Source organism: Schistocerca gregaria, chromosome 8, assembly GCF_023897955.1.
Source record: "Schistocerca gregaria isolate iqSchGreg1 chromosome 8, iqSchGreg1.2, whole genome shotgun sequence".
In the NCBI taxonomy this organism is placed as follows: domain Eukaryota; kingdom Metazoa; phylum Arthropoda; class Insecta; order Orthoptera; family Acrididae; genus Schistocerca; species Schistocerca gregaria.
The window spans coordinates 369,682,138-369,706,860 of record NC_064927.1 but is presented as its reverse complement, the minus strand read 5'-3'; the positions used below and the strand labels follow the sequence as shown (position 1 = coordinate 369,706,860).

Sequence of the window (24,723 nt, the reverse complement as noted above, 5' to 3'; positions counted from 1 at the left end):
TTACATCGGTATGACAACAACTAAACTGGCTGAGCGCATGAACGGACACAGACGAACTGTCCGCCTAGGAGATGTCCAATACCCAGTAGCGGAGCATGCCCTCCAGCATAATTCTAGGGACCTAGGAACCTGCTACACTGTATGTGCCATTTGGATTCTCCCACCCAACACCAGTCCCTCTGAACTGCGGAGATGGGAACTTGCACTCCAGCACATCCTTTCATCCCGCCATCCCCCTGGACTAAACCTACGTTAAACAACCTCACTCCCATTTACTTTTCAGTCTTCTCCTCTTTCCCTTTCCTCTTTAGCCATTCATGCATCTTTCCATCCTACATCTTTATACTATACACCTCTTTACTTCTGTATGCATCCTCTTTGGTTTGAAGCTGGCACAGTACCTGCAGTAGAATATCTTTGGCTTCCCTCTGACAACCATGCCTCCATCCTTGCTACCTTCCCTGTTTTCCTTTCCCTGTTGCTTCATAACCTGGGTTGTGAGTAACTAAATCCACTTTCCCTTCTTCCCTTTCTTTCCCCTCTCTCCTCCCTGATGAAGGAACATTTATTCCGAAAGCTAGGAGCTTAAATTTTCGGTTGTTTTTTGTGTTTCTATCGGCTGTACTGAGCTGAGGTAAGTACTGGCCAGCCCCTCTATCTCTTTGTTAGTAATTGTTTCACATCTTTATATGAGATTTTCCATTAATTAGTTAGATCACCTATATGGTCCACATTCTTCATTGTTTTGTCCCTTTTGTTAGCTATCACTTACATCTATCACCTAAACACTTTCTCTTCTTTAGTGTTTTATATATATATATATATATATATATATATATATATATATATATATATATATATAAACTGTGCTAGTTTCATTTGCCTCCTATTGTCTTGTTCGGTTTATAGTCCACTTCTCTTTTTCTATTTATTGATTTATTTATCATTCCATTATTTAACATTCCATAGTTTTAACGTTCGTTATTCGCTGTTTTCCAGCCAACAGTCAGTGCCAACAATCTCTTCCACACCTATCAGTATCATCCAATTCCGTCGATTTCGTGTTGCTGGTGATATTTTTGTGCCATTGTCTATCTTTCTCTGCCACAGGAAACATTTTTTGGAACATTTCTGCGCCACCCGCGAACCTTTTTGCGGCACACGCGATCTTTTTTGCGCACGCACGATCTTTTTTGCGGCACGCGCGATCTTTTTTGCGTCACGCGCGATCTTTTTTTCGCTACTCGCTATCTCTGTTTTTGAGCAGCGTGTGTCTTTTTCCCCTAATCTGGACATACTTGCTTGGTCTGGTCAACTTTTTCCGTATTTTTCTTATTCGGTGGTCTTTCTTTGGTATTTAACGTTACCAACACAATTTCTTTCTTTCTCGCCCTTCCTTCCGTGTTTTATTCCTTCTTATGATTACTATTCTAACTTTAGTTATTTAATTTCCCTACCCACCAGTTACCCACTATGTACCCTAATCCTATACCACATTATTTACATTCATTCCGGAAACATGCATTTACCGTAGCCAAACTGCAATCCCACATACTTTTCCTCCGTTCCTGCTTAACCTTTGGAATTACCCCTAAAGGACTTACCGTAAAAGTTCCCATCTCTGGGTGCAATTCCTCCTTCCACCAATCTCTCCTGGACTTCCAGAACCTTCAATCCTTAGCCCTTACCCAACTTGTCCTGAACCTCTACACTACTTCATGTAACCACCACTCCCAACAGCTCCTATCTCTCTTCAAAGTCCTCCACCTCTCAAACCCTTGCTTGGAGAACACACTCAGGAACATCATCCTAGAAGCCAGCCGCAAACTTGAGTCCCATGCCACACACCACCTGAAAAAACTATCCACAGTGCTAGTGCAACCTAAGAAGTGGGGTCCCTCTCCCTATCCCTCACAAACACCAACCACAACAGAACCGTCAACAAACCCCCCTCATAGCCAACAAACCTAGCCTAGCCACCCTACTCAATCTCCCCATCCCAGCACATACCCCACACAGACCAAATCTCAACTATAACCACAGTCAAATGCCACATATCACCAACTCCAATTCAGTTCTAAACCTCTCATCCAGATCCCTCTCTCCTCAAGAGACATCTGTTCTATCAAAAGGCTTAACCTTTAGCCCCACACCTAAATTCAACCACACTGCCCTGGTTAAAGATCTCCTCTCTTTCACCCGGAACCACAACTGGAAATATCACTTCACCACCCAAACACAGCCCCCAAATACTAGACCCAGTGTTGAACCTTGTTTAGAACAGTTCCGACCGCCTTCTCAAAGGGATCCTCCTCCCCTCCCCCAAAACCATCCCTTGCAGACGTTTCAGGAATTCCTCACATCCAGTGTTGCCTCCCAGTCCTTCTTGAAGAACATTCCGACAACCCCCAACATCACCCCAGCTGAATCCCGTGCCATTAAGCAGCTGAAAACAGACCGCTCTATTGTAATCCTTCCGGCGGATAAAGGCTCCACAACTGTGGTACTTGACCGTGTGGAGTATGTGGCAGAAGGACTGCGTCAACTCTCCTACACCTCAACCTACAAAGCTGTTACCCAGGATCCCATTCCCTCCTTTCAGACTGAGCTGCAGAAAATCCTAAAAATCCAAGGTCCCTCACAAGGCCTCACAATGGCTTCCATAGACTTACTCACTCCACCTGAGCCACGTACCCCTACCTTCTACCTATTACCCAAAATCCACAAAGAGAACCATCCTGGCCGTCCCATTGTAGCAGGCTTCAAAGCCCCAACAGAACGTATCTCAGCTCTGGTAGTCCAACACCTCCAACCTATCACCTGCAGACTCCCATCCTACATCAAGGACACAAACCACTTCCTAGAACGCCTCAAATCCATTCCCACTCCTCTCCCACCTGAAACCTTTCTTGTCACCATAGATGCTACATCCCTTTACACAAACATCCCACACACCCATGGTCTCTCTGCCCTTGAGCACTACCTCTCCCAACGCCCACCCGAAGATCTTCCAAAAACCTCGTTCCTTATCACACTTACCAACTTCATCCTCACCCATAATTACTTCACTTTTGAAGGCCAGACCTACAAACAAATCAGGGGAACTGCCATGGGAACCAGGATGGCTCCATCCTATGCCAACCTCTTCATGGGCCGCATGGAGGAGGCTTTCCTGAAGACCCAACAGCTGCTTCCCCTGGCCTGGTATAGGTTTATAGATGACATCTTTGTGGTCTGGACTCATGGTGAAGAAACACTCCTTAATTTCCTGCATAACCTCAACTCCTTTTCGAATCTGAATTTCACCTGGTCCTTCTCCAAAACCAAAGCCACCTTCCTGGATGTTGACCTTCATCTTGTTGAAGCTCACATCCACACCTCTGTCCATATCAAACCCACCAACAAACAACAGTACCTTCACTTTGATAGCTGCCATCCATTCCACATCAAACGCTCCCTTCCCTACAGCCTAGGTATTCGTGGCAAACGTATCTGCTCCAGTGACGAATCCCTCAACAATTACACCAATAACCTGACCAGTGCTTTCCTCTCCCGCAACTATCCTGCAGACCTTGTCCACAAACAGATCTCCCGAGCAATACATTCCTCCCCGTCCAACAACAATATTCCTACCCTCAGACCACACAGAAGCATCCCCCTTGTCACCCAATATTATCCTGGCCTCGAATACATCAATAAATTACTCCGCCAGGGATATGACTTTCTCAAGTCAACCCCTGAAATGAGATCATCCCTTGACAAAATTCTCCCCACACCACCCAGAGTTGCCTTTCGTCGTCCCCCTAACCTCCGTAACATCCTTGTTAAACCCTGCAATATTCCCAGACTACCTTCTCTACCCAGCGGTTCCTACCCCTGTAACCGACCCCGCTGCAAAACCTGCCCCATGCATCCCCCCACAACCACCTACTCCAGCCCCGCTACTAGGAAAACATACACAATTCAAGGCAGGGCCACGTGTGAGACTACACATGTCATTTATCAGCTGACATGCCTGCACTGCACAGCCTTTTACATCGGTATGACAACAACTAAACTGGCTGAGCGCATGAACGGACACAGACGAACTGTCCGCCTAGGAGATGTCCAATACCCAGTAGCGGAGCATGCCCTCCAGCATAATTCTAGGGACCTAGGAACCTGCTACACTGTATGTGCCATTTGGATTCTCCCACCCAACACCAGTCCCTCTGAACTGCGGAGATGGGAACTTGCACTCCAGCACATCCTTTCATCCCGCCATCCCCCTGGACTAAACCTACGTTAAACAACCTCACTCCCATTTACTTTTCAGTCTTCTCCTCTTTCCCTTTCCTCTTTAGCCATTCATGCATCTTTCCATCCTACATCTTTATACTATACACCTCTTTACTTCTGTATGCATCCTCTTTGGTTTGAAGCTGGCACAGTACCTGCAGTAGAATATCTTTGGCTTCCCTCTGACAACCATGCCTCCATCCTTGCTACCTTCCCTGTTTTCCTTTCCCTGTTGCTTCATAACCTGGGTTGTGAGTAACTAAATCCACTTTCCCTTCTTCCCTTTCTTTCCCCTCTCTCCTCCCTGATGAAGGAACATTTATTCCGAAAGCTAGGAGCTTAAATTTTCGGTTGTTTTTTGTGTTTCTATCGGCTGTACTGAGCTGAGGTAAGTACTGGCCAGCCCCTCTATCTCTTTGTTAGTAATTGTTTCACATCTTTATATGAGATTTTCCATTAATCTTTCAAATTCAAAGAAAACTATTAACATGGCTTTGACATTTGACCTGACCCAACGAGCTTTTTTTGGTCTTGGAAAACCTTTTCTGACCCACTCTGAAGACTGAACCTGCATCTCAACGTCATAGACCTTGACCCATGTGTCATAATCAGTTATGATCATCTTAAGGAACATATCGTTCTCATTTGCACGATCCAAAAGCTCTTCACAGATTGCAAGGTGCAGGTCTTTCTGATCTTGACTCATGAGCTGCAGGATGAACTTGGCAGCAACATGATACATTCCAACATGCAGTGTCAGGATTTCATTAATGATCCAACTGAAATGTTACATTCTTCTGTAATCTCTCACATATTCGGCCTTTGACTAGCATGAACAATTTCGTTGGTGTTCCTGACAGGAGCATCCTCGGTAGATGCCGCAGAGCATCCTGAATGAGAGTCACCTTTAACTTCTGTCCGGCCATTTTTAAACCATTTGTAATTTGAAGTATAGCTTAAGCAGTCATTACCATAGGCTTCCTGCATCATTCGGTGTGTGTCTATAAAGATTTTATCGAGTTTCACACAAAACTTACTGCAGATGCATTGCTCCTCTAACTCTGCCATCTCAAAATTCACAAACTGTGCAACACCGTGTTCTACTCAATACAGCAATGAACAGTAACTAACAGACATATAACAATGAAACTTCTGACAGTTACACATTAAATACGGACATGTGCTGTTGTCCCACCTGCATTCACTCCAACACACCAGTTGTGCAAAATTATGAATGTTCCAGAATTTTTTGAACAGATCTTGTAGTCAAGGAGAATCACTGTAGAAGAAAAATAATTTCCATCTATTTTTATAATTTGTAATTAGTAACATTTTTGTTATTCAAAATTCCATTGATTCTTGAAGGTAATGCTAAACAGTAAAATCTAGTCTACTGATATTTCAAAGCATTATATACATTTCAAAACAGGTTTTTTTACTCCAATCTATAAATAGTGAGACATCTCCTAGAATAATCAGTATACAGTCAGAGAGCTAATGAGTAACATCTATGCTGGATGTTCTCTCACTATTTGATTCAGATTTATATTAGGCCTATGTACATTGTGCAAACAAGAATAAATGCACCAGAAACAATGAAACTCATGGTCTTTAATACTTAATTACTTTTGAGTGGCCTCAGTATGTAAAACTAACAAACATCCTTTCTGAATTGTGCAGTGGTTGTCAAGGTTGAATGATGTTATTCGTATCAATACTAACTACTGATAGACTCGGTGATTAATGTTCTGAACTGTCCCAGATGAACTATCAACTTGTAGTTGTCTTTAACAAATTACTAAAAGACTGTCGTAAATTTTAACTGTGCCATGATGAATGAGAACTGTGATTTTTCATATAAAATAGAAAGATTGTTTTCTGTCACAATAGAACAAGTTACTTCTCACCGTAATTTAACATGCTGGTCTGTAGACTTGTGCTAATGGTTGTTTGTATTGTAAGATCTGGCTGCCTTAATTAATAACTGAACTTAGGGTGAGTAAAATGTGTGTTTTCTTTGTTTTTGTCATCTAAAATAAGGCGCGTGTACATTAATGAACAAATGGTGTCCCACATACAATTAGATTTTCAGCTTTTTGGTGACCAAGAAAGGTGCTACTGAGGAGAGGCTATGAAATTCAGGTAAGTTCCATTGCAACTTCCATACCATTTGTTGTCTCTGACAGAATTACAGTGTCATTGGCATAGCTCAAGTTTTTATTTCTTCTCCTGAACTTTAATTCCTCCTACAAATTTATCTTTGGTTCCCTTTAATGCTTGCTCAAGGTACAGACTGAATAACATTACTTCCTTCTTGACCCTTTCATGTCCTTCGACTTCTATTACTGCCATCAAGTTTCTACACAAGTTGTATATAATGTTTTGCTCCTTATATTTTACCCCTGCTACCTTCAGAATTTTAAAGGGTGTACACTAGTCAACAACGTCAAAAGGTTTCTCTTTGTCTACAAAAGCTATAAACACAGATATTCCTTTATTTAACTTATCTTCTAAGATAAGCTGTTGGGTCAGTATTGCCTCACATGTTCCAACATTTCAGCAGGACCCAAACTGATTTTATTTTTATTTACACATCAAGTTCTGTAGGACCAAATTGAGGAGCAAATCTCCAAGGTCATGGAATGTGTCAGTACATGAAATTACAAAAGTAATAACAGATAAAAATAAATGTTTATGAACCCAAATAAAGTCAGTCCATAAGCTGAAGAAAATGCAATCAACAATACAACAAGGATCACCTTAATTTTTCAAGGACCTCCTCAACAGAATGGTTGAGTTTAGTTTCTTCCAGTTTTTTCACTCTTACATTAATAATTCGTGTCAGTGATTTGCAACCATGGCTCATTAAAGTGCTGGTTCAGTAATATTCACATCTGTCAGCATTTGCTTTCTTGGGAATTGGAATTATTACATATTTCTTAAAGTCTGAGGATATACCCCCCTGTCTCATACATATAATCCAGCACAACCTGTAATATGCATAGTTAACCAAAACATTAGTGCTGTCAATGAAACTAAATTTCTTGGGATTCATATCCAGGAAAATCTTCAATGGAGCACTCATATCACATCCCTACATTCAAAACTAGCAAAAATGAGCTATGTAGTAAGAATTCTCTGCAACAATACTAGAGCAGGAATAGTTAGGGCTGTATACTTTGCTCGCTTACATTCAATACTGAAGTACAGTATCATTTTCGGGGGAAATATACACCAGGCCATAACCGTTTTCAGGAAAAAAAGACAATTATAAGAATAATGAAACAAGTGAGTAGCAGAAAACAATGCAAACCTTTCTTTAAAGATCTAAAGATCCTACTCTTTTCCTGCATTTATATACTGGAAGTAGTCATGCATGTCAAAAAAAGCATACTGAGAAAAGAACACCTTTTTCCTCAAAACAAAAGTGTCCATGATTACAGTACCAGGTCAGACAGTGACATACATGTTAGGCTAATCATTGTAACACCCCATTATGCCAAAAAGGTGTATATCACGCAGGAACAAAACTTTACAACAGATTACCAAAGCTTTAAAAAGTTCGTAACAGCCTACCTTCTGAAAAACTGTTACTATTCAATCTCACAGTATCTTATGCAAGAAAAAATGTAACTTGTATATTTAATTGTAGGAAATTAGTTATAAATATACAGTATTTCAAAAATTTGTAATTATTAACTTTCTAGATTCAATTTGTCATAAAAATTTTAATAATGTATGTTTGATGTTTGAAAAACCAATAGCTAAAAAGGTTTTCTGTCCAGTATCCTGTGTACAATATATGTACTGAAAAAAAGATTTATATTAAAAACAAAGATTCCAAGACTTACCAAGCGGGAAAGCGCCGGCAGACAGGCACATGAACAAAACACACAAACACACACACAGAATTACGAGCTTTCACAACTGGCAGTTGCTTCGTCAGGAAAGAGGGAAGGAGAGGGAAAAATGAAAGGATGTGGGTTTTAAGGGAGAGGGTAAGGAGTCATTCCAATCCCGGGAGCGGAAAGACTTCCCTTAGGGGAAAAAAAGGACAGGTGTACACTCGCACACACACACACACATATCCATCCGCACATACACAGACACAAGCAGACATATGACAAATAAATAAATAAATATTGTACATCAGGCAGATAAGTTTTTTCAGGGCCGGTGCTCTCAGGATATTAGCAGTTCTGAGGGAAATGTTGTCTATGCCAGAGATCTTGTTTTGGCTTAGCTATTCCAGTGATCTGTCAAATTCTTCCCACTATATCTCTTATCTCATCTTCATCTACTTCCCCTTTTACAATATAGCCATGAAATCCATTTCCCTTGTACAGTCTCTTGCATGTATTCCTTCCACCTTTCAGTTTTTCCCTTCTTTGCCTACCAAAGACGATCCATCTGAGCTCTTGATATTCATACAGATGTTTCTCTTTTTTCCAAAGGCCTCTTTGACTTATACATAGATGGTATCTATCAATCCTCTGGTTATACATGCTTCTGTTGACCTACATTTATCATCTAGCTGTTTCTGGTTAGCCATTTTGTACTTTACAACTACCTTACCAGTAATATAAGCATCTGAAGCCTTAAAATATAGAACAAAAGAAAAAAAACTATTCATATTCAAAAGGAACAATTACAAATAAGTTATGTGCCTGTAAGTAACGAACATAGTATAAATGGAAGATCTACAGGGAGTTGCACAAACACTGAAATTTTCGAAGTGCTCAACAGGATATCGTTGCTCGCCACATAGCAAGAATTTCAAAGAACAGATTGTCTATTATAGCATAATCTAGAACAACAGGTGAAATGAGAGGAAGAATCAGAACGAAATTGTGAGAACACATCCAGGATGAACATCTATGAATGGACAAACAATACCTCAACAGAAGGCGTATTATCAATAATGTCATTGCCATTGCCACATGTAGGTAATGTCTATTCTTCTTCCTTATATGTTACTGATGCCCTTAGCTCCACGTAATTCACCAAGAACACAGTTTTTCAGTCTAATAAGATAGCTGTAGGTTTTTATATACCTATCGTGTATGTGATTTTTGTTTATTTTTTATATTTTCATCATGAATTCAAATGATGTCATATGTGAATTGATCTGTAGACTCCCATTCCTGTAAGAAGCTAGTTTTCATCATCAGCTCTTTTACATTGAGAAACTGAATCCATGATTATAGCTTACATGTGTCAGGAAATGTGTATACTATTGACCAAGTGCAAGTGAGCCATTGAAAACAGCTGCATTTTGTAATCAGATGGCCTCTTAAGAGGTGCTTCATATTTGTCTACTATTATTCATCTGCTGGCAAGACTGAAATTTATGTTTATATCTACAAGAAGCAATGGAGATGAGTAAACTACGCACGTGCATCTGTCATCAATCAAATTTAGTAGTAAATACTGAGGAAGACTGAAGATGCAAGAAGTAAATTAGGTGATGCCACTGAGAATAAGTCATTTGAAAAACTCATTTTTCAGTGGTGTAATTTCTCTCTCTTTTGCAATCTGCTTTATATCTATTTGACAGTCACTGGACAGCACAAATGACAAGCAGCCATAGTTAATTTGTGTGCTAACATTTAGTAATGGAACATGTCTTGCATATTGAACAAATCAATGTAGTCTTAGGATCAGAGTATGTAGACATTTCCATTGTATTTATGTTTTATAAAAATGTAGTGAAGTAAACTGGTAAGTACTTTCATTCACAACATGTTTATTTACAACAAATATGAACACATTGCACTCCCTGATGTAGGGTAGTAATGCCAGAATAACTGTAATCATAAGATTTTTTTTAAAGCAATGAATAAATTTCACATTTTGTACAATTTTAATATCATTTGTTAAATATAGTCTAGTGCTATCGAGGTGTGTGAATGCAATAAGTAATTTAAAATGTAAATGCTACTGCAATTTGAAATGTGTGTTGTGAATAGTATGGTAAATTATTACTAATTATTGTCTCCTCCTGTTACAATGTGAGAGATAACATTTTCATGAAATATTTGGTTTTCGAAAAATCTCTCAGAATTAATTGAAAAATAAACTATTAAGACATAATACCCTTTATAGCACAAATTATCACAATGATAACTAACACTCACTGAAAAACTATATAATATTGAAAGAAAGCAAAAATTTTGATAGTGTTTTCTGTTTGAATGAGATGCTGGCATGAAATTGTGTGTTTCTTATTTGTACATAATAGCATGAAAATATTTGCGTACTAATCTTTGATGGAACAGCCTGGGGAAAGAAGATAGATTAAATAAAATATTCATTAAATCAATACCCCATCTATGCCTATGTTTTTTCCTCTCTCTCTCTCTCTGTCAATGTATTTGAGATAAAACAGAAATGTGTTCTGTGACACGAATTCTTTCAGTTTTTCTTTATTTCCCATATGACAATGTTATAAACTTCAAATGGGGTCAACAATTTATAAGGGTACCCTAGTGCTGTGCTATAGGTCAATGTAAGTGGTAATATTTGGCAGTATACAGTAGTGGAAGCAATGAGCGGTGTATAGGTACACAAACAAGAACTTGAAAGCAGTTGTTCAGATTATAAGTTTTCATTGTTCTTCATATATATCTCTCTCTCCCTCTGTTGCACACCCATCCATCCATCCTCCCCCCCCCCCCCCCCTCACCCCCCTCCACACACACACACACACACACACACACACAAAAAAAAAAACCCTCTGCGTGATAAACGAGAGCTTGGACAACGCCGTGACTGTGCATTTGTGGCTAGTCTGAAGAAGAATGCAAGTTCATATGTTCATTATGGCTGGCTGTGTCCAGCCATTTCATTGTTTGTAATCCACCCAGGATATTCCAGTATTAATGTTAAGAGTTCCATTTCTTGTGCATTGAGGGTCTCTGAAATAATTTGCACTACATATGAATTGATGATATATTGCATTACCACACTGTTATCTAAAAACAAATGAATCTGATTTTTTTTTCTTAGCAAACAAAGTTCTGATGTAAACTATAGGCACTATTACATTAATATCAGGTATAAAAGTGTGAGAGGTGTCTAGAATGACAAAGGTGCTATTAACTTCTCATAAAGCTTCGTTAGGCGACAGAAGATTATCCTGATTCATAATGTTTAGCAGCATTGGGAAATAAAATAATTTTATTTGTTTATATGTCATGTTTTCTATTCTATTCTTCTGAAGTCCGGAAAGTGATTTCTCACCTCTCCAAATGACATAACTCTATTTCACTAATTGTATTGTGGGCAATATACAGAAATTTTCAAGTTCTCCTGCTTATAGTCTCACACAGCTTTTAACATAAACTTCGTTGACACAATCAGCGCAAGAAAAACATTTCTTACACATGCATATTCCCCATGTAAATAAGAAATGTAAGTATACCCTGATAAGCCACAAGTGTCTCGTTCTTGCTATTGAACTAGAACATAAAAGAATGTGTTCCATATCACTAACTAAGCTAGAAAATGAATTTTGAGATTCTGGGGCATTATAGTCAACTGTTGATTAATGAAGGTACTGCCAGTACATTTTCAATTTTCCTCAATACTTGTGCTTTATATATCTTATAGGTTATTTTAAACCGTTATAAACTACCTTCTTCCACCAGGGTTGGAATAACTTTATAGTGTAGCTGTATGAGTATCTGAATGTGTCTGTTTTCATTTTGTTAACTGTATTTCCCAATCGAAAAATATTCAAAGGTGGCAGTTTTAAATGATTAACCTAGTATATACTTGTGCTTTATATATCTTATAGGTTATTTTAAACCGTTATAAACTACCTTCTTCCACCAGGGTTCGAATAACTTTATAGTGTAGCTGTATGAGTATCTGAATGTGTCTGTTTTCATTTTGTTAACTGTATTTCCCAATCGAAAAATATTCAAAGGTGGCAGTTTTAAATGATTAACCTAGTATACTCTCTTTGTTTCTTGAATTTGAGTTAGAGTCACACCTTCACTTAAACCTGGGAAAAAGTGTAATTCATTACACTTTTTTACTGAACACTCTTAACGTTTTTCTTCTAAATATTAACGCTTTTGGCTGATTGCTTTCCGGTCATCGGCACTAACAAGGCGGCACCCAGACTTCGGCACTAATGGCGAGCGCATCCCGCATGGCAGCGCTGTAGTCGGCGTCGGAGAGCTGTGGACTTCGCCGGTAGATGTCTCGCGCTGCTTTGACGTAGCGGGTGACTGCAGCAACGACGTCGCGAACCTCTCTGGAAAAAGTCGAAATACATTTGCTTTCATCATTGCCATAAATACGGTACGAGAAATGAAGTACCACCACAACACACTAAAAAAAATCTTCAAGAACATTGCCGTTGTGGACATTTGTGAAATCGTACTTGCATACAAGAAAGCAATAGATATAATGCTCCCTTGATACTCAAACTTTTTCTCTTCCAGAACATCCGTTAAAAGGAAATAGAAACCACTGTCTCCGAGATGAGTCTGCACCCGATCATTTACTGGCAAGCTACAAACTATTTGATAGCTCTACAAAGCTCCCATAATTGACGTTATCACCAAGTCTTCGACACTACCACTGCCTCCATGTTTAAATGTTGAAAACTATGCGAGACAGTAGGGACAGAGAAGCAAATGGCAATACAGGAAAGACAACTGGGGCAAATAGAAAGAGATAATACATGACGACATTGCCCTCTGCAAAGCCATAAGTAACGACTTTGTCTGGATCATCAACAGACCAGAAAAAAGAAGCAGATAGCGACAGACGAAGCAACCTCGCAAAAGATGGTAGACTGGCAGCCGGCAACCATGCGTTGGCTACCGAAAAGAAACTCCTCTTTAGCCAAGTGGGAAGCTCCAACATCCACGCCCTAAAGCTCCAATCGAACCGGCTTAACTGCCAAATAAAACATACATCTCAGAACATATGCAACGACAGTGGCGGGAAACATGCCAAAAGCTAGATTACAGAAATGGCGCAATGTTCCGGCGTTCCTTCAAAAACCATGATGCTAACAGCAAAACGTTGACAGCAAGGAACGAGCCGGCCATCGATAACAGACAACACGTAAAAGCATTCAAGGACGTCTTGCAAGAGGTATTTGCTTACTCCCAAGAATTCAAATTTAACGACTACTTCAGTCAAAATGGTTCAAATGGTTCTGAGCACTATGGGACTTAACATCTGAGGTCATCAGTCCCCTAGAACTTAGAACTAATTAAACCTAACTAACCTAAGGAGATCACACACATCCATGCGCGCGCGGGATTCGAACCTGCGTCAGTAGTGGTCGCTCGGTTCCAGACTGAAGCGCCTAGAACCGCTCGGCCACTCCGGCCGGCCTACTTCAGTCAGCCGGTAGGAACAGAGGTAACGTTTCCTCTGACAACCTGCGTAAAAGATTCCGGGGATGAAACCTCATTAAGAAGCCAACAAGACACAAAGAAATGAAGAATGCGGTATTTACAGGTTGGTGGTATCCAGCAACTCGTAAAAACATAATAAAACGCACGCCAGGTAACCTCATTTAACGTCACCCACCAATATTGATACAATTTTTTGAGTACTGCTTGACAGTCGAGGCGCTCCCACGTGCATGGGAAACAGGAAAAATCATTAATTAGCAACTCCGGTCATACCGACCCATCTCCCTTCTTGACGTCATGGCGAAGACATGGGACAGAATATTAACCTACAGCCTATAGCGAAGGAAAGCTGCTTCTCCTCCCTATCTAAGAAAGCTCTACAGTACAACTCACTCGCTGTTTAAGCTCACCTACTGTCGTACATATGACACATCCATACGACATCAACTTAGCACACTGCACAGTAGCGTTATACCTCGAGTTCAAGAGCGTTTTCTGTAAGCTTTCACACTACGGCCGCTTCCACAGGCTGCTAAACATCGGAAATCCAGTCAAACTGGTCTGAATAATCATAGCACATATGACGGGTTGCATGCGCAAGTCGCTGAGAAAACATAAGGCCCCATTCACAGCAAATATATCCCATTCAACTGCAAGCGCCGAGCAGGTATGCCTGTAAGCGGATGAACTTCATATTGGTGTACCGGATTAAGGCTTCAGAGTTTACAACGAAAACAGATAAATATCTACGACAGCTGGATAACTGTATGGTGAAATAGCTAATTCGATCCAAACTAGTCGAAATCCAAACAATACTTTTCTGGGATAGAAACAACACCAGGAAGTGCCAATGAGATGAAAGGGATACATGATCGACCCTTTTGTTCCAGTGTATTGACAAGTGCCAGCACGAAGACAAAGATCGCAAGAGCAAAGAAGGTTGTGAGACGACGTCAGCCAATAGCCCACTGACAAGGACCACACCACGATAGGAGCAACCTCTAGCTGAAGAAAACATAAACACCGCTCCTGCCAGCCTTGGCCGCACAGTTGTAGACCGACACTATGAGAGCAGTTGTTAGTGATCCATATCAATTGCTTACGGGGAGTTAGAAATGAAATTTTTTTCACATCTTTGGATTTTTATCTCATTATAAAATTTGCAATTTTCCGAATAAAATGATATATGTGTCACTTATAAACTCTCATAGGAAGTATGTTATTTTATTCTTTTAAATAAAATCAACACCAGTTGAAAATGTTCAAATTTTTACATTAATTACTTCAAGATCTAATAAAATCGGTAATTTTTTATAGAAGGCTGTGGATTGCTGTGTTATAAAGGTTAAATGACGTGTTTGTATAGGTATCTCTGTCTAAAACAGCACCATATCGTTTCAAAGTACAAACATGCGTTGTATGTCGAAGCGTTAAATTTTTTTCGAGAAAATGTGATGAATAGATTGGTCAATTTCTCAAAAAGTAAATTAAGAAGTCAAGACAAAGTGTTTAAGGAATGTGGGTTTTATGGTAGTAGATTTTCGAATAAAGGGAAACACTGTGTTCAACATGTGGCATGTGAAGTTACATAAAATTGAATAGAGGCAAACTGTCAGTAGTGCTTCAAAGATTAAAATAAAACGTTGTGATACACAGTTTTCGCAAAACAAAGTGATGTAAATGGTAGGTTAGGTTATATTCTGATAGATTTACGTATCCTAACGAGGGTGTTAGGTGAGTGCGTGTGATGTAAAATATGTGGAGGGCCAGTTAGTTACATGAAAACAGTGAGCTATCAAATGGACACGACAGGAAACAGGAAACTTATCATTAATTGTGCCAGTTGTAAATGCACTCATTCATTTTGGAATGCTGATAAGTGTAAAGTTAATTATTTTGAAGTAAATGTTAGGTGGTTTTATGGACTGAGAACTATTGGCAAAGGACACAATAAAGCAGAAACAACTTGTGCCATGATGAATATGCCGCACCCACCTTCACCTTGTAAAATCGACAAGTATGCAGGACTTATTGGTGCTGCTGAGGAGTATGTTGCATGTGAGTCAAGGAAGGGTGCTGCAAACGAAGCTGTTGAAATAAATTAGGGCATTACTGACACACCAGTAGCTTTTGATGGCACGTGGCAGAAGTGCAGCTACAGTTCGAATTCTGTTGCTACAGTGACCCGTGTGGATATAATATATTTCCAGATTTTAACCAAACATTGTAATAAGTATAAATCAGGGAATAAAGAAGGGCATATTTGTGACAGAAATTATGAAGGAACAAGTGGTGGTATGGAGGCCTCTGCAGGTATTGAAATTTTTAGCCGATCTGAGAACAAAAGGGGAGTGTGTCACACTAAGTTCTTAGGTGATGACGACTCAAAAGCATATAACAGTGTAGTAGCTGCTCAACCTTATGGTGAGAAGATTATCACAAAACTGGAATGTGTTGGTCATGTCCATAAGAGGAGGGGCACAAAGTTGAGGAAGTTGAAAGAAAGTTTGAGATAAGAAACTTTCTGATGGTAAAATCATAATAGCAGGCTGACAGACAAAATTATTGCTGAACTACGGTAGTATTATGGGATGGCCATTAGAAGTAATACTGAGGATTTGTTGAAAATGAAGCAGTCAGTGTGGGCTACCTTCTTCCACAAACTGTCAACTGATGAAAAACCAGTACACCACCTTTGTCCTCCTGGACCTGATTCATGGTGCAATTATCACAATGCCCAGTACTTAAACAGTTCATGCAGCAATAAACATTCCATCCCAGCAGCAGTCATGGGTATCATAAAACCTATTTACAGAGACCTGGCAAATCCTGAATTACTGAAGAAGTGTCTGCATGGTCAGACTCAAAATACCAATGAGACGTTCAGTAATCTTATATGGACTCGCATACCAAAAAACGTGTTTGTTGGAATGAAGACACTAAAGTGGAGAGTCAGTGATGCTATTATTGCTTTTAATGATGGCATTGGTGGGGTGAAAGTGCTACAGCATATGGAAATTAACCCTGGAGCAAACTTGAATGGATGGACAAGGTTCTAATTGATAAAGCAGAATGTGCAGCACAGTTGGCTACTATGATGAAGTCCAGAAAGAAGAAAAAACTTGGAAAAAGATAAAGAGGATGATATATAGTATGGTACAGGGTGCTTCTGAGCGACTAAAAATAAAAAAAAAATGAGCATCTATTAAGTGATTTTCAGTTTACTGAAACTTTAGAAGCTGTTCCTGAAAGTTTACATTTTCTGTTGCATTTTCCCCTAAATCTCAGAAATCTCTTTGAGTAGATTATTCAGATTTTCAAGGAGTAATAATGTAATTTCCTGAGTCTACTGAACTAAAAGAAGAACATTATGTTATGTATAAATAAAATTATTTAGGATAACATACAAAAAGTACACGAAATTTTAACCATGTAGTTAAAAAATTGTATTTCCGAAAGCAATGGCTGAAATGCAATTATCGTGGTTCAGCAGGTTCAGAAAATACAGTTTAATGTCCTGTAAAAGTTTCATGTCAGTGGCTACAGTGGTTCCTGAAATACAGGGAAGCCAAGTCACTAAATTTAACATTGTCGAGATGGGGTGTTCTAACTCCCCTTAAATGGATATTGTTTATAGCGAAGAACATTACTTGTTTGCATGTCGCCCAGCGCTTGAGACTCCGTTGTAAATTCAAAGTAAAGTATTGTCAGTCTTCTTATTTGTAATAAAAATTAATAATGTGATTTGCTTGAATGGTTGTATAGCATTCCGAGAACGCAGCGTCCTTGAGGCACTCGATAAGAGACGAATGGGTTGGATCCCACACCTTTGCCATGCTCCTCTAACCCTGCAAGACTCATCAAAATGCCATGAGATGCACGAGGCGTGTTTTTCAAGTTGGTACCATTTTGCCACACCGCGGCCGCAGCGCTGCGGTCGGCGTTCTGCGCATAGGCACTGGGTAGTTGCATCTGGTGTCTGCGCACTGACGCCATTACAGTCCGATTCTTCCTTGTCTACGTTTTGTAATGAGTGTTTAAGATGCCTCTGATAATCGTGAGCCCAGTCGACTGTGAAGTACGGGCTGTTATAAGATTTCTTAGTGCTAAAGGCCTAAAAGCGATCGATATTCATCATGAGATCTGTGCCGTTTGCGGAGAAAACATTATGAGTGATGGAATGGTGAGACAGTGGGTGAGGGCATTTAAAGATCGCCACACAAATGTGCACGATGAACAACAGAGTGCGCGTCCTTCGGTCGTTAATGAAAGTTTGGTGCAGGAAGTGGACAGTAAGGTGAGAGAAAAAAGACGCTTTACGATTTCCTTCTTGCGGGATGACTTTCCTAATGTTTCTTGTAGTGTTTTGTATGGCATTGTGACCGAGCACTTGAATTACCGAAAATTGTGCGCCCATTGGGTACCAAAAATGTTGACAGATGTGCACAAAACCAAACCTTTAGACAGTGCATTGACTTTCCTTGAGTGGTACCACAACAATGGTGATGATTTCATAAGCCAAACGGGCAATGAAACATGGGTGGCCTACGTCACACGAGAATCAAAACAACAGTCCATGGAATGGTGGCATTCAGATTCACCCAGAAAAGTGAAGTTTAAGCAAACAATTTCTGCCCAGAGAATCATGTGCACAGTTTTTTCGGACAGAAAAAGAGTATTGCTTGTGGAATTTCTGCCTCGTAATGGGAAAGTCAATGCAGCAGCTTACTGTAAGACATTGCACAATCTGCGTTGTTGAATTCAGAAAAAAGAAGTGGCAAGTTGAGCAAGGGCATCGTTTTGCTCCAAGTCAATGCCTGTCCACATGTGGCGAATCAGACCAAAGATCTCATCATATCTTTTCGATGGGGAACTCTAGATCATCCTCTGTACAGCCCCAATCTTGCGCCCAGTGACTACCACCTGTTCCTGCACTTGATGAAAAACCTGGGCGGTCAGCGTCTTCAAGACAATGACGAAGTCGAAACAGAGGTGATGCAGTGGTTAACAAGTCAGGTGGCAGACGTCTATGAGGAGGGTATTCAAAAACTGGTACAACGTTATGACAAGTGCCCTAATGTCGACGGAAATTATGTAGAAAATTAGATTAAGGTACAGGCTTTCATGTAAAAATAAAATTATTGAGATATCTTAGCACGTCTTTATTTAATTTCAAAACGGTACTTACTTAAAAAACGCGTCTAGTATTTAGACAATTATTTGAACGGTAGCACTCACCTAATCCACATCCCCAAAGAAGTCTGATTGGGACAAACCCTTATTAAGACAGGTGCAGGCAGTTTCCATGGACGCTAGACTGGGAAAGTCACACACAAACGTATAAAACATTTATACATCCGATTTTTGTGTATGCTGGTGCCCCACGGGATGGCATGCCGCAAGAGTATACTCAAAAACGATATCCAACATAATATCACCTCCTTTGCAGTCTCCAATGTCTACATCTGCAAACCATCAGCGATAATGTCTATCAGATCGCAAAATTCGAACCATTACAAACGCGACTAGTTCAACTTAGTGTGAGATGCGGGAGGCATCTGTTACTAAATCAACTAAGATGACTCAAACACAAATACACTGCCGCATGAAACACAACATGGGACTTACGTTAGAGTTGGGAAAATCGATCTAAAACAGCCGATTCAGTTGGTTGGCGGTAAACAATCGACTCATTCAGTTGTATGAGGGGCGAAAACGAGACACATAGAAAAAGAGAAAGTAAACTGTTTATTATTTCAAAATTACTCTCCGTAACTGTTAATACATTTATCACAGTATAAGACAGGACAGTCAGCAACTTCATGAAAAATTTTGCAGTTGACTACTGCACCTCTTTGTCTGGAGCAAATCGACGGCCACGAATCGAGTCTCTCTTTCTTTGGGACTCCAAAATCATGGAAACTGCATGGAGAGATCGGAACTGTATGAAGGATGTACACTCCTGGAAATTGAAATAAGAACACCGTGAATTCATTGTCCCAGGAAGGGGAAACTTTATTGACACATTACTGGGGTCAGATACATCACATGATCACACTGTCAGAACCACAGGCACATAGACACAGGCAACAGAGCATGCACAATGTCGGCACTAGTACAGTGTATATCCACCTTTCGCAGCAATGCAGGCTGCTATTCTCCCATGGAGACGATCGTAGAGATGCTGGATGTAGTCCTGTGGAACGGCTTGCCATGCCATTTCCACCTGGCGCCTCAGTTGGACCAGCGTTCGTGCTGGACGTGCAGACCGCGTGAGACGACGCTTCATCCAGTCCCAAACATGCTCAATGGGGGACAGATCTGGAGGTCTTGCTGGCCAGGGTAGTTGACTTACACCTTCTAGAGCACGTTGGGTGGCACGGGATACATGCGGACGTGCATTGTCCTGTTGGAACAGCAAGTTCCCTTGCCGGTCTAGGAATGGTAGAACGATGGGTTCGATGACGGTTTGGATGTACCGTGCACTATTCAGTGTCCCCTCGACGATCACCAGAGGTGTACGGCCAGTGTAAGAGATCGCTTCCCACACCATGATGCCGGGTGTTGGCCCTGTGTGCCTCGGTCGTATGCAGTCGTGATTGTGGCGCTCACCTGCACGGCGCCAAACACGCATACGACCATCATTGGCACCAAGGCAGAAGCGACTCTCATCGCTGAAGACGACACGTCTCCATTCGTCCCTCCATTCACACCTGTCGCGACACCACTGGAGGCGGGCTGCACGATGTTGGGGCGTGAGCGGAAGACGGCCTAACGGTGTGCGGGACCGTAGTCCAGCTTCATGGAGACGGTTGCGAATGGTCCTCGCCGATACCCTAGGAGCAACAGTGTCCCTAATTTGCTGGGAAGTGGCAGTGCGGTCCCCTATGGCACTGCGTAGGATCCTACGGTCTTGGCGTGCATCCGTGCGTCGCTGCGGTCCGGTCCCAGGTCGACGGGCACGTGCACCTTCCGCCGACCACTGGCGACAACATCGATGTACTGTGGAGACCTCACGCCCCACGTGTTGAGCAATTCGGCGGTACGTCCACCTGGCCTCCCGCATGCCCACTATACGCCCTCGCTCAAAGTCCGTCAACTGCACATACGGTTCACGTCCACGCTGTCGCGGCATGCTACCAGTGTTAAAGACTGCGATGGAGCTCCGTATGCCACGGCAAACTGGCTGACACTGACGGCAGCGGTGCACAAATGCTGCGCAGCTAGCGCCATTCGACGGCCAACACCGCGGTTCCTGGTGTGTCCGCTGTGCCGTGCGTATGATCATTGCTTGTACAGCGCTCTCGCAGTGTCCGGAGCAAGTATGGTGGGTCTGACACACCGGTGTTAATGTGTTCTTTTTTACATTTCCAGGAGTGTATAATGCCTTTCCATCTAAACTTCTGCAGCATGGTCGAAACATCTTTTGCAGCGTGTGGGCAGGCATTATCCGGTAACAGAAAGATGCTGTCCACCAACATTCCTGGGCATTTGAACTTGATTGCGCACTTCAGTTTTTGCAAAGTGGCCACGTACAGAGCATTGACAGTCTTGTCTCATAGTGGGATAAATGTATTGACACTTATGGCGATTACTTCTGAAACTATAAACAGTTTACTTAGGTTTTCCATTTTTCTCTCGTTTTTATTTCACGTTGTAGCTTTATTTATTGGTTGCAGTGTGCATTCATTGTTTTGATTGAAACCAGTCTAAGGGACGAATCGAATGAAAACAGCCGATTCATTTGGTTGTAGCTTTATATATTGGTTGGACGTGATGACATGTTCTTTTGAGTGAAACCAGTCTTTAGGAGCAAACAGATGAAAACAGACGACGTATTCAGTTCTAAGCGTAAACATTCGAACGTTTTGTCATTGATAAATCATTACTGCACTGTGTTATATAGTCTGTTTTTACTGTTATTGTCATCCGAATACTTGATTTTTGTTGAGGGACAATAAATAGCAATTAGTTCAGATTTTCGTCCTTGTTTATGAATAGGGATTTTTTTCATTTCTTTTTTGTTTTTTGGTAGTGAAGTTGGTGTCCAGACCAAAATACCGAAACGGTCAGTGGCGTGGAAATGAAAGAAACTGTACGACTGGACAAAAAGTCAACCTCAAGATAAATTCACTGCGATTTAGAGTATATACAAGGATTGGAACTTTAATAGTGGCACCTATTTATTTACAGCTCGTGTAAAATAGATACGTGTTTCGAAGTTTTACTGACTTCCAAAGTAGTCACCAGCATTGTGTATAGCCCGTTGCCAGCAATGTGGAAGTCGTAGGATACTCTTAGCAGTGCCAGTTGTGTTGACAGTTCGAGTGGCGCGGTCTCAAAAACGGCTCTGAGCACTATGGGTCTTAATATCTATGGTCATCAGTCCCCTAGAACTTAGAACTACTTAAACCTAACTAACCTAAGGACATCACACAACATCCAGCCATCACGAGGCAGAGAAAAATCCCTGCCCCGCCGGGAATCGAACCCGGGAACCGGGGCATGGGAAGCGAGAACGCTACCGCACGACCACGAGATGTGGCGCGGTCTATTGGCCGACGAATTTGTAGCAGTTCTGAAGCGAATGCCGTCAAGTGTTTCCTTCAGTTTAGAAATCGAGATGAACTCACGAGGGCTTAAGTCAGGGGAGTGCAATAGGTGGTATGGCACTTAGCACCCCATCAGTTAAACAAATCAGTAACACCTTGCACTGTATGTGCTTGAACACTGGGCTGCAAAATGATGGTCTGGTTCTGCAGAAAGGGTCGTCACTTCCGTCTCTAAGCTGGTCATAGGTTGCGTTCCAAAAATGAACAGCACAGAGACAGAAGTGATGACCCTTTCTGCAGAAGCAGACCATCATTTTGCAGGCCAGTGTTCAAGCACATACAGTGCAAGCTGTTACCGATTTGTTTGACTGATGGGGCTGCTAAGTGCTATACCACTTACTGCACTCCCCTGACCAAAGCCCTGGTGAGTTCAGCTCGATTTCCAAACTGAAGGAAACACTTCATGGGATTCGCTTCAGAACTGATAAGAATTCGTCGGGCAATAGACCACTTCGCTCGAACTGTCTACGCAACTCGCACTGCTAAGAGTATCCTACGACTTCCATTTCGCTGGCAACGGGTTATATAAAATGCCGGTGACTACTTTGAAGGTCAGTAAAACTTTGAAACAAGTATCTATTTTGTATGAGCTGTAAATAAATAGTTGCCACTATCAAAGTTCCAACCCTCATACAAGGATGATTCATATTATGAAACTATGTTAATTAAAGAACTTCAAAGAAAATTAACGATTGACGAGAGATATGTCTCGTAAAAAATACTTCTGACTGTTGACAGTGTATGCTTAAAAAGCAACTGATTAAGTGACCAAACAGTTCACAAAATTATATCTTATATGCTTTCTAGAATGAGATTTTTACTCTGCAACAGAGTGTGAGCTGATATGAAACTTCGTGGCAGATTAAAACTGCGTGCTAGACCGTGATTCGAACTCGGGACCTTTGCCTTTCGCAGGCAAGTGCTCTACCAACTGAGCTACCCAAGCACGACTCACGACTCGTCCTCACAGCTTTAATTCTGCTAGTACCCCATCTCCTCATCTCCAACCTTCCAAACTTCACAAAGCTCTTCTGCGAACCTTGCAGAACTAGCACTCCTGGAAGACCCCCAGGCTGTGGCTAAGCCATGTCTCCGCAATATCCTTTCTTCCAGGAGTGCTAGTTCTGCAAGGTTCACAGAAGAGCTTCTGTGAAGTTTGGAATGTAGGAGATGAGGCACTGGCAGAATTGAAGCTGTGAGGACGGGTTGTGAGTCGTGCTTTAGAAGCTCAGTTGGTAGAGCACTCGCCCGTGAAAGGCAAAGGTCTCGAGTTCGAGTCTCGGTCCGGCACACAGTTTTAATCTGCTAGGAAGTTTTATATGCTTTCTGTTCACACCACCTCAGCATTTACAGTAAAACCACCTCCTCTGTACTACACACAATGGCAGTCTCCAAACCCAAACCGTTCCATCGGATTGCCACATGTTACAGCGTGATTCACCACTCCAAATTACTTGTTTTCGGTATTCCATTGTTCATTGGCGTCGCTCTTTACACCATCTCAAGCGTCGCTTACCACTGAGTACATAAATGTGTTGCTAATGAGGTGATAGAGGAAGAGGAGATTAGTGTTTAATGTCCCTTCGACGACGAGCTCATTAGACACGGAGCAGAAGTTCGGTTCCAGAAAGGGTGGAGAAGGAAGGAAGCCGTGCCTTTCGGGCATTTACCTTAATCGATTTAGGGGAATCACAGACGGTCAGACATGGGTTTGAACCGTCTTCCTCCCGAACGCGAGTCCACTGAGTTAACAACTGTGCTACCCTGTTCAGTGGTCACGAGGAGCTGCTCGACCATTACACCCCATCCTTTTTAACTCCCTACGCTTAGTCACAGTGCTAACTGGACTACTGGTAGCACTCAGGAACTCATGAGTGATTCCTTCCACTGACTTCATGCAATTTCTCACAGCCACCATTCACAATGGTCGACGATCCCTGGTTGTTAGTACAGGAGGTTCGCCTAGTATTCGTTTACCCATGGTTGCTCCTTCGCGTATTCATTTCAGAATCACATCACTAACAGTCGACTTCTGCAGCTTTAGGGGAGTTGAAATGCCCCCGATGGGTTTGTCACTCGTCTGACATCCGATGCTCATTCTACATTCGAAGTTACTCAGCTCAATGGAGCGGCACATTATTTTGTTGCTGCTCTTCTATTGGCAACACAATACTCTCCGCCTCCTATTGTAATGGTGGGTGTACCTTTCATAACATCTTGTGGTCAATTTCGCATTACAAAGGGTTGATCGAATAGTTTTGATCTGATAAAGTAGAGGAACTTCTAGAAACGGTATACGGTGGGCCGCTTAAAAATACGTCACATGGTGGAAAAAGGCGCTGAAGGATAGACCTATCTAACCGACGTCAGTCTGTTGTAGAAATTATGGAACACGCAGTACATTGCGCTCATGTACGATGAATTTTCTGGAAACCGAACAACTCATACGA

At 41.4% G+C, this 24,723-nt stretch overlaps 1 protein-coding gene across 1 annotated transcript in view; it reads right to left on the bottom strand.

Moving 5' to 3' along the window:
- Positions 1–12,125: 12,125 nt before the first annotated feature.
- Positions 12,126–24,723, bottom strand: part of LOC126285194 (probable tubulin polyglutamylase TTLL2) — a 375,795-nt gene continuing 363,197 nt past the window's right edge. The window contains exon 11 of the mRNA XM_049984501.1: positions 12,126–12,541. Within this exon, the coding sequence (XP_049840458.1) occupies positions 12,388–12,541 (154 nt within the window). The 3' untranslated portion in view covers positions 12,126–12,387. The remainder of the gene's footprint in view (positions 12,542–24,723) is intronic.